Genomic DNA, 16,376 nt, shown 5'->3' on the forward strand with positions numbered 1-16,376 from the left:
AAGGAAATATACAGCGCGGCTGCTCTTTGATTCATCAAGACAATGATTGTTATATTGAAACACAAGAGAACAAGATAACAAGAATAAGAAGAACATGTTTTTTTTTATTATTATCATTTTAAAAAGATTCATGTTAAAATTATTTTTAAAATATATTTATTTTATTTATTTATTTTCATCACTCCAACTAAACATATCTTTATCTTTTTCATTTTGGAACATTAACCAAATTCAACCTTGAAAATTAATACACACACAGTCTAGACCACAACCACAACTAAAACGATGAATTCTTGAAAGAGATTAGGGGAGAAGTTAAGAAGTTGTGGATGATGAAAACAAAATACATTTAAATAATAAATTTTTATACAATGGACACTTCCATTATTGACTTTGGATTCACGGGACAGACTGCTTAATTAATTATCTAAGAACACATAAAACATAAACAAATACAATTACAATATGGACAAAATGATCGACAAGGTTACACTCAAAAGCTATCAATTTGGCACATAGCTAGACAACATGACTGATCAGGCTACGATCGACCTTAGGCTGCCTTTCCAGCAGCTTGCTGGAAAATCTGGCGGTCGGATTCCGAGATTCGAGCTGCATGGAAGTTGGCAATGAAAACTGAAGCTCTGGAGTCGACACGAGGATCAGCCTTCACAGAAACAAGTGGACCCTTGTCATCATCAAAAGGCCGGATTTTTCTTGGACTCATTACATCATCGTTGCCATAATAAGCATCCTGATCACCCGTTCGTCGTGGCTTTCTAGCCTTGAAAAAGCTGGAGAAAGAGGAGGAGAAAGATTTCTTTTGCTTGTTGCCAACCATAGCTGCTAGCTAGTTTCTTGGTTTTGGTAGCGAGATGTTAAGCAACTACACCAAGTTTTAATTTGTAGTGTCGAGGTAGGCTCAAGTGATCAGTAGGGAAGTTGTGTGTTGTTGGTATTGAAATTATGAGAGGCGCGAGACAAGTGAATTTATAGGGGGAGGGGAGGGGAGGGGTATCTTGTGATATTTAATTGGGTGGATGTGATCAAATACCATAGGCATACTTGAGAAAGAAATCATTGACCCTCTACAGTTCTTGGTTGCAAAAGTGATCAAGGGAAAGCATATGGAATATTGTGGTGTGCTCCTCCGTAAGAAATTGGCCACTTTGACCCTTTGAATCAATCAATCGATCTCATTCTATTTTTTTATTTTTTTTCTCAGAAACTTCGGACCATTATTAGTTGTAAAGATAAGTACTATCACAACAAATATTGTAGACCATGCATGTATGCTTTTAGGCCACATATATACATAGAATATCACACTAGCAGAAATCATCATAATAATAAACAAATGCGCGTCTATATATTTCTCTAATTAATTTCCAATTATTCCATTAGATTTTGGATATTAATTTGCGTATCTCTTACGAAGTGTATGGATCACATCTTCCTAATTAATTAATTAGATTTTATAATACACGTTTTTGTATTGGTACTCTAGAAAATGGATTAGCGTACCCATTAGAAAGTGTATATATAACTGATCACTAGATACCACCTATGGATGTGACATTAAGATTAAGATTACGATTAAGACTAATTAATTACCAAGACACGTTTTATACTTTAATCCATGACAATATTTATAGTTAAACCAGCAATTATTATAATAGTTGGAATATATATATAGATATATATATTAAACCAGCAATTATTATAATAGTTGGAATATATATATATATATATATATATATATATATATATATATTTCTAAACTCTAAATTACACTCAAATGCTTTATCTATTAGAAAAATGGAAAGTGTTTGCCAAAAGAGGTCAAAAAGATAGATACTTGAAGATTTTTTCTTTGAACCATATGCATGGTTCATGCATAATTTCTTTGTAAGGTCTATATAAAGAAGGATATATAAATATTTTCCCTTTTGTTTAAATTAGTAGAGAATGCAAGCTGTCTAGCTTTAAGGTATCTACAACTTACAATTAATTAATCTATGCAAGGGCCAGAGTTTGGCATGTATATGCATTGCCTGCTTGTACTCAAGTTCATGGAACTGATTTTATTCCTTTTTCTTTTTGCTTTTTAATTATTTTTTTTATATAGGGACACATGATTTTTTCTTTCTTTAAATTAATATACATAGATAATGCAATCTTGCTGTAAGCAATAATCTCATAATTAATAATTATATGAAATTGTGCTTATTCGAAGAAGAATCCCTTTTGACATAGCTACAAATCGTTTATTCTTTGATGATTGATCAAACGGTTTTTAAAGTTCTAGGCCTAGATGGGTTTAATTACTGACATGATTATCTGCTAATGACTAAAAAATCTGGTCTAGCTAGCTCTGAATTAATTAATCTTCCCTGCGTGCATTGACCACATCAATAACTAGCAGGGAGTTAGGCAGCAGATTTAGGTTAGGTACGCATACACGAAGGAAGTGGTTTCTAGATTGATCTTGTTTAATTAATTATGTGTAATTACATGGAACAATTTCAATTTAATTTACTTGACCTTAATTAATTAGAACCTGAGCAACACGCCTTTGTGCATGCTTTGAAATTCATGATCTCATCGAGTTTAATTCCTTGGGAGAAAATCAACAATTCAAATAAATCCATGATGGATAAAGTAGAATTTTATCTATCAATTCAATATATAAAAAAGATGGATATAGTTTGTAAAATCTATTTTAGTCTAAAAACGTAAACTATTAGATGAGATTTCAAAAATAATTTAAATTATTCTCTAACACATTTTAAAAAAAAAAAACTATTTGACCTTAAAACTTGTACAAACTTATATTTTGTACTTAATTTTTATTAATTAGAATGAGGATGATAAGATTTCAACTCGTGACCGCTTAGTTAATAAGGTTATGATATCGTGTCAAAAAATTATCTTAATTAATAACTTAAACTGTTAGGTAAAGTTTCAAGATATAATTTATATAAATTTCTCTAATATGGTTGGTTAGCAAATTAATTAATTATGAACATTTATGGAAGAAAAAAAAAAGATTAGGTCCTTTTTTAGAAAGAAGTTTCTTGCTTTCTTCTTCTTTTCAGTATGGGAATACATTTGGGAGAAATTACCCTAAAGGTATTTTTGATTTCTTATTGGTCTTTTTAATATGATAATATATTAGGAAGAAACAGTTCAAACAGACTGTTTATATGTAACTTGAAACTAATTATCTGTTTAGTAATGTGTTAATTTTTGTTTTTTAAACTATTTTTTGTATGAAAATATATTAAATTAATGTTATTTTAATTTGTTAATATAAAAAAATAATTTTATTATATTTTTTTAATTATAAAATACTTTTAAAAAACATTATGTTATACATTACCAATTTTTTTTTTTTTTTTTCTATTTTAGAGCATGTATTCAAACTCAGGAAGTAAGCACTAAAATCTGCTTTGGGCCGAGAAAGCTCAAATCTATCTCTATTCGACCATTTTAATCCAAAAACAATTCATCAAGCATAACTCAAACTATATTGGGCTAAGCTCTCTAAAATAATTAGCCCCTATAATTATTCTACGGGACCTTTGGCATTTGAGTTTTATCTTCAAAGAAACATCAAGGCATAAACCACAGAGACAAAAGCAGAGATCAAAATTCAAAGACTTTGTTTGTGTTTGGTTTCTCTGCTTCTAATCCATTGATTAATAATCAGGTAAATATAATTTACTTTGATCAAATTTAATGATTTTTTCCCGATATTAATGAACAAAAGTTTTTTTTTTTCCAAGGTATTCATGGTCTTTTCTTTTAGCAGACTTCAAAGATTATAACTTTTAAATCTTCTGCACTTGCATAAGAATTGGAGGTGCTAATTATTGTTTCTGTTAGGTTTGTGTTAGTGGGTTTATGTTTGACTACAAGGAGATCAATTTGATTTGTGATAATTAATTAGAGTTTGTTAGCGCATGATAGGGGTTTGGCTCCTTTCCTATGTTGTAAAATGAATTTATATGAGAAACCCATTCGAGGAATCAGTTTAAAACTTTGTGGAAACAGTAAAAGAAGCTAACTTTGATGGGTTTTTTCATTGTGGAGGGGGCTCTTTGGATGTTTGAATTTTTTTTATGGCGTATTTGGTTGCTGATAGAGTTTAGGATTTCGAAAAGGGATGTCCTTGATTGAATTTTAGACTTTCTTTTCTTCATTTTGCAAACTAAATCAGGTTCGAGCATAAACATGTGAATTCAATTTTGTGTTCATTGTTTCTGGAAACTAAAATCTTCGATTATTTGTATTATGCATCTTGATATCTCTTATTCATAATTAATCAGCTAATTGCTGGCATTTGCAGCCTTGGATAATTTTCATGAAGGGTGTCTTTTCTGACTATATTTATACTCTATTGGAATCTAAAATGGCATGTCTTTTTTTCCACTTTCTTCTCCTCTGAAATGAAATGTTTTATTACTTTAATGCTTGATTTGTGCTTAGGTGGTTGAAGATGGATCGCAGATGGTACAGTGATAAACAAGAAACAAGCACCCACAATAAACAGCAACTTGTTAGAGAGCAGGTAATTTCAGGCTTATAAAATTATATTGCCTTTTTTTTATGGCTTTTTGCATATTTGATGGATTGCACCAAAATAGCCTATTCAATACGGTAGGCTTAATGAAGAGATTTTTGTGAATTTCCAATTGGCTAGTTATAAGTGGCTTGTAAATTTCCCCAATTAAGGAATAACCTAATTTTGCAGTCGCTTAATATTTATAATAACTGTTCACATGGACATTATATTTTTATATTTTAATGGAAATTTTCCTTTACTATGTGTTTGTGCATTCATTACAAGTTTCGTGAATGGTTGAGGATCATGCAATCTCATGAGCATGGATGTGTAACATCGCATTTGCTGTATGTGCTTGATAGGACTCTCTTATTGAGGATTTCACAGAGGATTTTCGGTTACCAAAACATCACAGACCTACAGAAAATGTTGATCTAGACAATGTTGAACAAGCTTCATTGGACACAAAGTTGACAGCGTCAAATATTGGTTTTAGGCTGCTTCAGAAAATGGGATGGAAAGGAAAGGGTCTTGGAAAGGACGAGCAAGGTATGTAAATAGTTGAGCCTCATTCATGGGAGGAGTTGTTTGAGGATTCCCCTATCCTTCTTCATTTTTTAAGTGATTGCTTTGCTTGAATCTACCATCATGTTTTCACTGTTGCACCATCAATAGTTAGTTAAGATGTTTTGGAATGTATTTTATTTACTCTATTGACACATGATCTTGAAATCATTGAAGTTGAATCATGCTGCTTTATGTTTGTTACTTGAAGCCTCCATTTTCTACGGAACAAAACAATCACCTCAAAAACCTTTCCTCGGCTACGGTGATCGATGAACCCATATGTCCTGGCCCTGAATGCTCTTAAACGTCCTATTTCCAATATGGTTTTGATTATCAGACCACAAGCTTTACTCAGATATATAATGTCGTGGGTTGCAAACTTTTAAACATGCAGATATATCTACTCATTATTGCCTATTGGCATTGTTTGCTAACTGTTCCTTTTGTACAATTATTTGTGGTCTGCCATCTTGTTAAGTAGAGTGAAGTGGGTAGAGTTTCCAATCTGTCATTTGCCTTTAGTCTGAATGATATGAGAAACATCAATAGGATTGATTCCTGTGGAATGTTTTATTTGTTTATGATGTTGTAATTTTAACAATAATTTTTGGCTTTTATGTTCAGGAATCATTGAGCCTATAAAATCTGGAATTAGAGATCCAAAGTTAGGGATTGGAAAACAAGAAGAAGATGATTTTTTTACCGCAGAAGAAAATATTCAGCGAAGAAAACTTGACATTGAGGTTGAAGAAACTGAGGAACACACAAAAAAGCGGGAGGTATGCCTATAAATTTGTAGATCATTATTAATATTTTAACTGGTAGATAATATTTTGAGGTTGATGCTTTTTTCTCTGAAACCCACATCTAATAACAGAAGGCAGCATATAGCATATATGTGTGTCTTTTGACGGGAATGGTATTATCATGGGGGAACATCAACTTTCGAAGCTCTTGAGAATTTCCTGCAGTTTTTATTACCTGGTGGCTTCTACTGCCTGCTTCGTGCACATTATGAAAATTCAGGTGTTAGCTGAACGGGAGCAGAAAATTCAAACTGAGGTGAAAGAGATAAGGAAGGTGTTCTTTTGTGATCTTTGCAACAAGCAATACAAATTGGCCATGGAATTTGAAGCTCATCTGAGTTCATACGACCATAATCATAGAAAGGTGTGAAATCTTACTTGGCATTTTTCAACCCGTAGTGCTATCACTCTCTGTTTTTTCTCCTAAATCTGTAATGCTCTTGGATGATGGTTTCAGAGATTTAAGGAAATGAGAGAGATGCATGGTACTAGCAGTCGTGATGATCGGCGAAAGCGAGAACTGCAACGACAGGAGAGGGAGATGGCTAAGTTTGCACAGATGTATGCATTCTTGTTTTCTTTCACAAATGCAACAGCTAGTTCAAGCTTTTCCATTTGTTTTATTGTCTTCAAAAAAATTTCCTTACCACATTTGTTTTTATATTCTTCTATGCAATATAGGGCAGATGCTCACAAACAGGAGCAGCAACAAGAAGAATCTGCATCTGCTCAGGTTTCCACTTCGCTTAGAAGTGGAACTGCACTTGTGGATCAGGATCAGCGGAGGGCATTAAAATTTGGGTTTTCATCTAAAGGTGGCCTTTCAAAGGTATGCAACTGAAGAATTAGAATTTATATCATTGTAGGCACTTAGAAGCTTTTCAGTATGATGAGTAAAGAAGCTGTTTTCATGGTTTCATTGTGCTGTCACAAGGTAGATTGTTGCGGTATGATAATAACATGGTAGTTTATTCTAGGGTCCTTATTTCCTTTATAACTTGAGTAAACTTAGGTCTTTATGCATTGCAGTGAGGATAGATGAATAGTTATCTCCCATGCATAGAAATTCTCTCTCTAGCTAGGATTTTGCAACTTTTAGATTAATTGCACTCATAAAATGCATTCCCCTTCTGAGTAAATGTTGTGTATGTCAAGTAACTTTAAAAAACATCCTTTCTGTATGGCAACACTTTTACTCTCATGGATATAAGTAACAAGAATAACAACTGTGTTCCTTTATTTTGTTTGACGTTCTGAAAAGTAATGTTGAATGGTATCTCAAGATCGCATACATATTTTCTGGCTTACAACACAAGTTATTCTTTTCTACTTATGGGAGTTACATTGCCCTTTCTTGCCTTGTAATTGGCACCTCTTTGAATTTTTCACCTGTAAAATCTGTAAGCAATATCACAATGTTGTACCAATTTGAGTGAAAGAAATCAATATTTGATGACTGAATAGTTCATCTGCTCTTCATTTAACTAGTGGCCCTTTTGCATTCACTGCACAGAACTCCTCAGCCAAAGCCGCAAAGAAGCCAAAATCAGCTGTAGCCTCTGTTTTCAGCAATGATAGTGATGAAGAACAGTGAAGTTCGGTGGTGCATCTGTACTTCATACCATGCCGTAATACTCTAGTTTTCTTTAGTTGATGTTATGCATTTCAAGTGGCATACTCTTGTGTAGTTCTAAGCACTTTCGTACTGTGTAGTATGGACAGGGAGGCTGGTTACACCCTTGTTAAAAAAATCTGCTGTGTGTAAAGCTAGTTCCCAAGACTTAGAGCCCAACTCACGGCTAAGTTTCAAGTTGAATCAGAAAAAATATTGACCGATATGATTAATTTGTTCAAATCTGATATAAAGAAAATGGGTAGATAAGGTTCCTTTTTAAAAAAAATTAAAATTGAGTTAATTTATATATTATTATTCTTTTAATATATAGATGTTTATAAAGAACATTACTTTTTAATTTTTTTTCCTCAATAACTGGTAGGACTGAAAAGTGAAAATTAGATGAAAGGAATTATATTTGTAAGGCTTCTGAGCATTTTTCATAAAATCTGCACATGCTTTCTGAGAGCAAAATAGTTATCATGGCAATGAAAGCTCAACTCTTGTATAAATTATGTCTAATAAGAAAAGAAAAGATAATGTGATTGGTTAAAGAAACAAAAACATAAAATAAATTATTCTTTGGATATTTTTGTATTTTTTAAATAAAAAAAATACAAGAAGACATTTTCTTTCTGTTTTTATTATCTCCATTTTTTAATAAAAAAAAAATATGATAGTCATTATTTTTCAACAAAAAAATACGACATTATTTTTCAACAAAAGGGAAGGGGAGAATTTTGAGTCATGGTCTTTAATCTTTTAGATAAATTGAGTTCTTTGGCAATATCTTCAGCATTTAATAATCTAAATGAGATTCATCAAAATTTAAGCATTCTGTTCCTTGATATTCTTTAAAATTGTCCTGATGCCTTGTTTTTTGCAGATGGATACAAATAGATTATCAATTCATAGCCCTAATATGCCTAACAAACATTTACATTACAGAGTGATCTCTGATTGGCATAGGAAAACCTGTCATAGCATTACAGCCTAGCAAAAGGATCATTAAGCAGCCTCTGCAAAACCCACTTCAAGTTTACCATAGTCGAAGACGGTATGATACACACCCATGAATACATCACCAAGAATCCTGCAAGCATGCATTTTCAGGTTAAACTCAAACATAAACTGCAGAAAGAAAAGCTATATATGTCGACCAGAGCTATAACAATGGCTAGGATGGCATACCACAGAGGACCGCGTGGAGGCGGCACATCCAAAGCCATGAACCCACTGATGCAAACTTGAGCAATGCCTTCTCCGGTTTTGAGAACATACTGAAAGCAAACGAGTGGTTTTAGAAATACAAAGATAAAGATTTCTAATGATATATTTCGACTTCCAAAGCAAGAATATGGAAATCGAACCTGCTCTGGAGTGAGACTAAAAGGTTTATCTCCGATAGTAAATGAGATGTTTGGCATGGTTGAAATGCTATTGCAATCAATCACTGACTCTCCCATTGGACTTGGCAGGCTTTCACATAGCTGTTAAGGATCAAAAACTAAAACTTAGAATGCAGATTTGAGCTTCTGAAAAAGAGGCAGGGTTTTGATGTAAACCAACCTTATCTAAATAGTTGATTGCCGCTTCCTTTGTTTCCTTTTCTCTTAGTTGATTCTGGACCCAAATAACAAGCATCTCACAAGCAATGCATAGAAGATCATCACCAGCAGATGATCCCTCCTTGTTTTCCTTCTCGACCACTGATTCAATACCAGTGCTACACAAGAAATCAGGTTTTAGTGTCAACCAAAGATGCTGTTGAGGCAGTTTCTTAAGCACCTTATAAGGCCCTTAAAACTCTTTTGCAACAGAGAGAACATTGGTCAGCAGATTCACAAAAATTTCTTGCATTCTGGTAATCATGCTCATGCACTTGCAATTTGCCGCAATATCTAAAACTATGCACTTTCAGTGCCACTCATTGCTATCAAATACATGAAATCTTTGAAGGAAATACTGTCCCAGGATGCATGTGATGAAAGCGATCAGGCTAAGTCAACTTGTGCAAAGTTTCTGTCCCAAACATGTGGATTATAGACCGGAACATAACGTGAATTTCTTTACCTCACATACTCATCCCCATTGAAAATGCATAAACCAAGTTGCGCACATACTTTGTTGGGTTTTACCTGAAGTCCACAGCATAAAATTAGGGCATCAGCATACGTGGAAATGTAATTGAAATAACAAAGCAATTAGAGACAAACGCACCCCTGATATCAAGAGTTCCCATATTAAGTCTCCATACTGAGAAACCACTTCCTTACACTCAGCGCTCACAACCCCTTCTGCTCCAATGGCATGATTGATTTCGGTAATGATGGGCTGAAAATGATAGCTAGTTGGTATACATTTGAAACAAGTAAAACATAAATAAGAAAGGAAATTTGAACTTTCATGCAAGGAGGCCTGCTTTGGGAAGAAGCCAATCATCAGGAAGGTGAAAGAAACTTACTGTTGGACCAGCAAGCAATGAGGTTCCGGAGTCCACAATTGCAGCGCAGCCCTCCTCGCAAAGACCTGAGGAATAAGTGAATGTATTAGAAGGCTTTGTTGTAAGAGCATGAAGGCTGCCTGCCGGGTTTTACAGACATGGAATTCCATTAGACTTCAGGTAGAAATTTTGGCATCATGCTGAATCATGAACTTGGAAATGCACGAGGCGGACCATGTAGAGAAACTAGATATTAGGAGGCAACAATTTCTAAGAGAACTGACTCATCATTCATTATAGGATTCAAGGTGCTCGGCAGTTCTCATGTATTGGATTATCTACAGCAGTTTTTCCTCTATGTTAATAGAGAATTATACAGAGAAAAGGGGGGCATGAACAACATAGAAATAAAAAAGCTCAAGTTGACTGAATATCACCTGTTGAATGGTTGCCAATTAGAAAATCCCCCATGTTGATCTGAAGATGGGAAACAGCAGTAAGAAAAACTCAGTTTTCCCCTTTGAAAATAGCATATAAGAACAAGGTTAGAAATTGGTCCAAAGATGAAATGCTTATACCTGCCAGTACCCTTTTTTGGTAACTGGAACATAGGTATGCTTTCCCTTGAAGTGGTTCGGATCAACCCCTCCAAAAACAAGCTCGCCACCCTCTTTCGCATCAGGATTTCGGTTGAGCCAGAACGAGAACACCTCATCATCTACAAGATCTTGTTGCACCATATTGTACCTGTGCTCTTTCCATGAATTAGTCTATCCAAGGTACTAGAGAAACGAATCGCAGAGATGATGAATCTAAGTGATTGTTTCCAAGAAGAATGAAATTACAAAACAAGAACTATGGTCCTGACATAAACATACCACACAGGGACAACATTCCCAACTGAAATTTCCTGAAACCCAAGCCCAAGTATTCCATCAAACTTCCCCAATACGAATGAAAGACTTCCTTCTTTTGTAACCTCAATAAAAACCTGGATTACAAAAGTCACACACACACACACACATTACTGCAAACAGAAGACAGATGATTCTCCAAATAAATGTAAAATGGAACAAATAACTCACTTGATCTTTGACAACAAGGCCCCCAACTTGAACATTGTCTTGACTTAAGAAACCAGAAATTGATCCTGATCCATAATGTATTTCACAAGAGTTCCCTGAATATAAATTTGAAAACAAAAATTTGAGTTTTAACCTCATAATATAGTTGTCTATAACATGTACTCTAGTAATTTAACTTCAAATGTAGTGAAAATAGAGACCACATAATTACCATTCTTGATATATGTACTCGACAAGCTTGACTTGTACTTGGAATGGAAATAGCAGGCAATCTGCAGGTGATTGCAAGTCAGCAGCTGATCTCATCTTTAGGACTGTACATTAAAAACCAATAAAGATCAGTTGAACTCACAGAAAAGTAGCATTTTGATGATGGAACCCAGAGATTGGAGCTTCCAGTGTCAAATATGACTGTGAAGTTTTGTGGGGGCGAGCCAATACCAATTTCTCCCAAGTATTGAGCATCCAAATAGTTTTTAAGGGGTATTATATCTGCATCTGAACTTCCTAGATCATGGACCAAACTGTTTGCTCCTGCTCCTGATTTTCCCTCCTGTCTAGCAATTCTGGCAGCCTTAATAGTATCAAGGTCTAGACGGCGCTTCTTCAAACCTATTCTCACCAGGCCATTAGAGTTAGCAGGAAGAAGCAAGCATGTCAAAGCCCATAAACAGAAAACCTTGAGAAGAATTTTATTCCCCATATGAGGATACAATATCCCTGCAAGATAGAATGAAGAAAAGAGTAAGCAGGACGCTCAACTGATTGCCTGAACAGAGCATTTGCGTGTCCTAATATACTCATTTCCATAAAAATAAAAGAAAACAATTGTGTAAGCCAGTAGCTTTCTAAAAGGAACAAGATTGCTATATAGTCTCAGTAGCTTCTTACAAGAAAACTTGATGTTGTCAGATGATGATGAAATTGTTAGAACAAAAGAAATATTTTGAATCAGAAACTTTTGGATTGGTGATAATTGGAAGCAAGTTTTCACCAGTCCAATATCCAAACACATGCCTATTTACCTACTCAAAACTAGATCAAATGATTCACCTCTCCATGATGTTAGCTATAAATTTAAACACCAACACGAACTATGAAGATCAATATTTACAACTTGCTTCCAAAACAAGGGTAAGTGTCATACTGTTTTCAAATAAAGGAAACACAGAAACCCTTGAGCATATAGCACAGTCTGGAATGGTAGAAGAAAAGAGATAACAACCAAGTTATCAAGATCAATATGTTCACGTATGCAGTGATGATGATTTTGTGTGTGAGAGATAGAGAGGACAAGAAGTGAAACCTGAGCTGAGCTTGAAGCAAAGTGAAGAGACTGAGTACTGTTGAGCTTGAAGAGGGTGTAGCAATCAAGGCAGATAGCTACACGAAAAGAAAAAAGGTGATTTTTATTGAAAACAAAGCTTTTAAAGATCTTCCAGCACTACAGTAGAAGTGGCAAGCAATGGTTGTCGTGTCTTGATTCGCTCCTCCTAATAAAACGATAAGAAAAATGTGATTTTGATTGAAAACAACCCTTTTAGCAGGGACCACCTCTGGTTGATTCTTCTTCCTTCATTCAAACCTGCTTCCCTCTCTTATCATCATCCACAAGAAGATTGTTGCGCCTGTAAACATGACATCTAAATATTGTCTTCTTGCTCTTGATTACTGGTTGTTTAAGAGGACGTTACTGGTGGTATTTTTTATTTTAAAAAAAATTATTTTTAATATTAATATATTAAAATTATCTAAATATATAATTAAAATTTTAATTTTAAATAAAAAAAAAATTGACCGCATTTAAAAGAAAAAGAAAAAAAAAAGAGATTGCTTGGAAGTTCTATAAATTTTCAAACCAAGCCCCTTGTCCCAACGAAAATCAGCATTTATTAATATTGGATTTGTAGTCACCATAATCCAAACTCAAACTTTTATTTTTTTATTTCAATATTGAGAGATTTTCGGATCCATTTATGAATTCATTAAAACTGAATCTACTTACCAAATAACTTTAAAACTACATATATGCAAGTCATGATTTCTGTTATATCTGGTTAGTGTCTTGAACATAAGAGAGACAAGCATTAACAAAAAAAAAATATTTGGTTAAAAAAACACAAATAAATATACTATGCAGTATATTTTGATAAGAAATATTGAAAAACATAAACTAACCTCTTTATTCTGAGGGGAAAAAAAAGGCTATAAATCACTGTAGGATAGCCCAAAAGAATCTATGACATTTAAACCCTCCAAGCCCAATAGGCAAAATACACAGCAGAATTCTCTATCTCAGACTCGCACGGAAGAAGAAATCCCAAACTTATAAAATACAATTTCCCCTTGTCGTAATTCAATTCAATCAAACTCCCTGCTCAGTTCCAAGGTAGTAAAGATCACATCTTTATAACGATTTAACCATTATTTTGATGCGTTTTGTAGCTATTAGAGTATTGATTCACACGCTCTCCATCTGTTCTACAAAATGACACTGAGAGAATCATCATTCTGTTTTTAATTTTACAAGTGTTTTAAGCCAGTTGCTTTAGACTTTCGATTCAGGTAAATGCATTAGTGCAAGGTATATTGCTCCAACATGTACTCTTTTCTTTTTTCCCTCAGCAGAATAAGTAGTGGTAGGAGTTCATCGCTCACATCAAAAAGTTTTCCTTTTTGTGAAAAAGAATATTTTTATGCCACCAAATAATTTCAAGTAAGGATTTTTTATAAGGAACATATAAGTGCTCTTGTGTCTGGGATTTTCTTGAATTTTTTTGCCAATGGGCTAGAGAGTTAATATTTTTGAAGCGTGATAAAAGCTTGTACCTTTTAGTATATTGCAGGTTTTGAAGGGCATTGAATTGGATTGGCTGTTTGTTACAGATGGCATTAAGGCGCTTATGTGGGTTCTCAGATGGGGAGTTGATGAGGTCAGATTGTAAGCCTTGCTCTAGATTGATGAGGCAAACAGCTGGAATTTTTAGTGTTGGAGGAGCATTTGGTTTCTGGATTCTCTGTAGGTTGCATTATGGTATGTTCTACTGTTCCTATTACGTTGTTCTTTTGACATTTGCTCTGTTTCAGGAAAATGCTTTTGAGGTTGTTAAAGAACCGAACTACCATAGCTTTTACCATTGTGTATGCTACATCTTCCTTTTGGAGATGTTTGTTATGTTACTAATTGTAAAAAGTCATTGAAGAACAAGTCTTGGAAATGAGGTTACATAAAGCCTGTCCCTTGTAGGGTTGGAGAAGGTCTGGAAAGTCGGGGTCTTGCATAAAAAGTTGAGAACTTTGTTTCCAAATAAGCATATGAATTGACATCCTAACATGAAAGATAGGTCATAATTTTCCATCAAATTGAATGCAACAATGTATACAATTTTGATCGTGATGATAGTGTTTATGGGCTGTTTCTTGTTCTTGGATGAAGCCATTGAAGATATTAAGCAGTTATTTAAATGGAAGGGTTTAATCTAATTGGCGTTCCGCCTTTAAGAAACCAATGGTGTCATTTGAGGGGTTTTTTCTCCTGCGTGTGTGTTGGAGTTGAACCAAATGGTATTCTCATTTTATTGACACAATCTTGTTTGACTAATGTAATCTATTAAGTGTGTCATCATCCGCAAGCCATTATTCTGTAAAGCATCCTGGAATTTCAGATGATGTGCCTGATATGACTTGCCCAAAAGGTTGTATAGATGATCATCTCAGTTGGAATCGAGATTTAGAAACCTATTAAAAATGTGAAAAGATCAAAGGAGGGGGTTAAAAGTCTATGTCAAACAGTGGCAATATCCTGGAAATCAAGCATTAGATCTTTAAAGAAATCTTGAGTTGATTGTGAGTTGAAACATTTGAAGTTTGAGTTGTGGTAAAATCTTGAGTTAATTACATGGTGCTGTTAAAACAGCTTTAACGTCCAAGTTGTAGGTGCAGAATATTAGAGTTATGGAAACAAGTAGAAAAAATAGAACACTAAAAGGAGCATCCGATATATCAAAGCAATGGAAACTGCATAAGGGGAGGAATTGCAGTTCCAATGTCTTTCTGAAGCATTTTGGATTTGGTGCTTACAAGTTAATTTTTCAGCCCGTCATTGATCCTAAGACAAAAACTAAAAGATCTTTTTATGTCTCCATTTTGTTGTTTTTCAGATGTGTAGTTTGTTTTTCAATTTTGCACACAATCAGCTATAGTTTTAGCTTTTCATAGTAGTCTGTATTCATCCAAACCTGCAATGTTTATCGGTCTGCTGTTCATGCAGGTCCAAGAATTACAAATCCCAGGAGTCTTCGGTGGGCTGCTTGTGGAGCTATTGCTTGGAGTTCAACTTCTGCTCTGCTGGTCCGCCTTTTTAGCCCTGAATGTGAACCCCAGAATATAGCTGCTTATGACAAAGTAAAATAGCAACAGGTTACCCATGAAGGTTGAAATTATGTTGTGGCAAATTAGCTATCCGCTGGTCTTTTATATAGAGACCATAAATTTTCTAGGTTGACCACCAGGACTGGATTCTTGTAGTGCCTTATTGTCCAGTAGTGTGATTTTTATCAAATGACTGATTTGAGTTTTGAGTCAGCTCCTTCTGAGAGGCTGGAGTCGGCAGAGACTGTACTTTTAGAATGGATTCGAGACAGAGCAGAGCCATAACTCTTGTCAATGCACGGAAAAGTAAGATTACAGTGATTATCCTCTATTAAGCGTTGCCATGGATGTGTATTTCCAGCCCAGTTGCTGTACTTGTCCCCTTAGTGGGAGCTCTACTTGTCTTGCTCTGGCAAGACAGGAGTCCCATTGATCAAATTCCTTCTGATTGTGAATTACATTCAGGGTTTGGTGCAGCTAAGGAAGTTTCTGTACTTGCTGGTTAAATCAATCAATAATGCCGGAGGAAACTCCAAAACCATGCATGGAACAACTGTTTTGTCCCTTGCGTACTATTTGGGACCTAAAGCCATTGATGTTGAACCATCTTGTTCACTCTATACTTAATTAAGAATGGAGAAGATCCAAGTGTTCTTTATAATTTATGTTAAAAGTATCGATGTATTAACTCTCTTACTTCTAACGAAAAGAAATTCCACCTTTTAGCACATATTGCATGAAATTAAGTACTAAGAAGTAATACATAAATCTTACAACATCCATGAATTATCAAGTTTGCATATATACAAACCTTATCAAACCCGGAAAATACAATCTCAGAGATCCTGAGAATAGTTTCAGCTTTGTTTAAGTGATAGATTGCGTGTTGAAAATTAAATTGATTGCCCAAAATTTTTTGTCA

At 34.4% G+C, this 16,376-nt stretch overlaps 3 protein-coding genes across 10 annotated transcripts; 2 read left to right on the forward strand and 1 right to left on the reverse strand.

Annotated features, from left to right (window-relative positions):
• Window positions 1-3,553: 3,553 nt before the first annotated feature.
• Window positions 3,554-7,864, forward strand: LOC118034939 (uncharacterized). Of its 4 annotated transcripts, none has more exons than XR_004685104.2 (8): window positions 3,554-3,712; window positions 4,492-4,573; window positions 4,930-5,116; window positions 5,759-5,913; window positions 6,161-6,304; window positions 6,398-6,501; window positions 6,627-6,769; window positions 7,429-7,864. XR_004685104.2 is itself a non-coding variant. In XM_035040388.2 (8 exons), the coding sequence occupies exons 2-8, from the start codon at window positions 4,502-4,504 to the stop codon at window positions 7,513-7,515; spliced, it is 897 nt and encodes a 298-aa protein (XP_034896279.1). In that variant the 5' UTR covers window positions 3,555-3,712; window positions 4,492-4,501; the 3' UTR covers window positions 7,516-7,864. The 4 variants fall into 4 exon arrangements, 2 of the variants coding, with proteins under 2 accessions (XP_034896279.1, XP_034896280.1); XR_004685103.2 differs by having other exon boundaries at window positions 3,555-3,712; window positions 7,454-7,864; XM_035040388.2 differs by having other exon boundaries at window positions 3,555-3,712; window positions 6,622-6,769.
• A 514-nt stretch (window positions 7,865-8,378) lies between these two features.
• LOC118034940 (aspartic proteinase) lies at window positions 8,379-12,644 on the reverse strand. 2 transcript variants are annotated; one of them, XM_035040391.2, is made up of 14 exons: window positions 12,390-12,644; window positions 11,436-11,803; window positions 11,295-11,355; window positions 11,084-11,178; window positions 10,877-10,989; window positions 10,577-10,745; window positions 10,436-10,475; window positions 10,020-10,084; window positions 9,776-9,889; window positions 9,629-9,693; window positions 9,125-9,281; window positions 8,926-9,045; window positions 8,747-8,835; window positions 8,379-8,648 (listed from the first exon to the last, which is right to left on the reverse strand). In XM_035040391.2, exons 2-14 carry the CDS (start codon window positions 11,784-11,786, stop codon window positions 8,564-8,566), a joined length of 1,524 nt encoding a protein of 507 aa, XP_034896282.1. In that variant the 5' UTR covers window positions 11,787-11,803; window positions 12,390-12,644; the 3' UTR covers window positions 8,379-8,563. The 2 variants fall into 2 exon arrangements, with proteins under 2 accessions (XP_034896282.1, XP_034896283.1); XM_035040392.2 differs by lacking the exon at window positions 12,390-12,644 and adding an exon at window positions 12,231-12,375.
• Window positions 12,645-13,216: 572 nt separating this feature from the next.
• On the forward strand, window positions 13,217-15,785 carry LOC118034941 (uncharacterized). Of its 4 annotated transcripts, none has more exons than XM_035040395.2 (3): window positions 13,217-13,472; window positions 13,930-14,117; window positions 15,354-15,785. In XM_035040395.2, exons 2-3 carry the CDS (start codon window positions 13,970-13,972, stop codon window positions 15,494-15,496), a joined length of 291 nt encoding a protein of 96 aa, XP_034896286.1. In that variant the 5' UTR covers window positions 13,217-13,472; window positions 13,930-13,969; the 3' UTR covers window positions 15,497-15,785. The 4 variants fall into 4 exon arrangements, with proteins under 4 accessions (XP_034896286.1, XP_034896284.1, XP_034896285.1 ...); XM_035040393.2 differs by having other exon boundaries at window positions 13,224-13,472; window positions 13,920-14,117; XM_035040394.2 differs by having other exon boundaries at window positions 13,226-13,472; window positions 13,970-14,117.
• Window positions 15,786-16,376: the final 591 nt, after the last annotated feature.

Source organism: Populus alba, chromosome 5 (genome assembly GCF_005239225.2).
Source record: "Populus alba chromosome 5, ASM523922v2, whole genome shotgun sequence".
In the NCBI taxonomy this organism is placed as follows: domain Eukaryota; kingdom Viridiplantae; phylum Streptophyta; class Magnoliopsida; order Malpighiales; family Salicaceae; genus Populus; species Populus alba.

Bases quoted from the DNA above. Each gene is read 5' to 3' on its own strand.
- LOC118034939 (XM_035040388.2), top strand. From the start codon at position 4,502: ATGGATCGCAGATGGTACAGTGATAAACAAGAAACAAGCACCCACAAT. The intron at 4,574-4,929 runs GTAATTTCAGGC...TGTGCTTGATAG, and splicing joins AGCAACTTGTTAGAGAGCAG to GACTCTCTTATTGAGGATTT. The intron at 5,117-5,758 runs GTATGTAAATAG...TTTTATGTTCAG, and splicing joins TCTTGGAAAGGACGAGCAAG to GAATCATTGAGCCTATAAAA.
- LOC118034940 (XM_035040391.2), bottom strand. From the start codon at position 11,786: ATGGGGAATAAAATTCTTCTCAAGGTTTTCTGTTTATGGGCTTTGACA. The intron at 10,746-10,876 runs GTATGTTTATGT...GAAAGAGCACAG, and splicing joins GGGAATGTTGTCCCTGTGTG to GTACAATATGGTGCAACAAG. The intron at 8,649-8,746 runs GTATGCCATCCT...GCATGCTTGCAG, and splicing joins CCTCCACGCGGTCCTCTGTG to GATTCTTGGTGATGTATTCA.
- LOC118034941 (XM_035040395.2), top strand. From the start codon at position 13,970: ATGGCATTAAGGCGCTTATGTGGGTTCTCAGATGGGGAGTTGATGAGG. The intron at 14,118-15,353 runs GTATGTTCTACT...CTGTTCATGCAG, and splicing joins TCTCTGTAGGTTGCATTATG to GTCCAAGAATTACAAATCCC.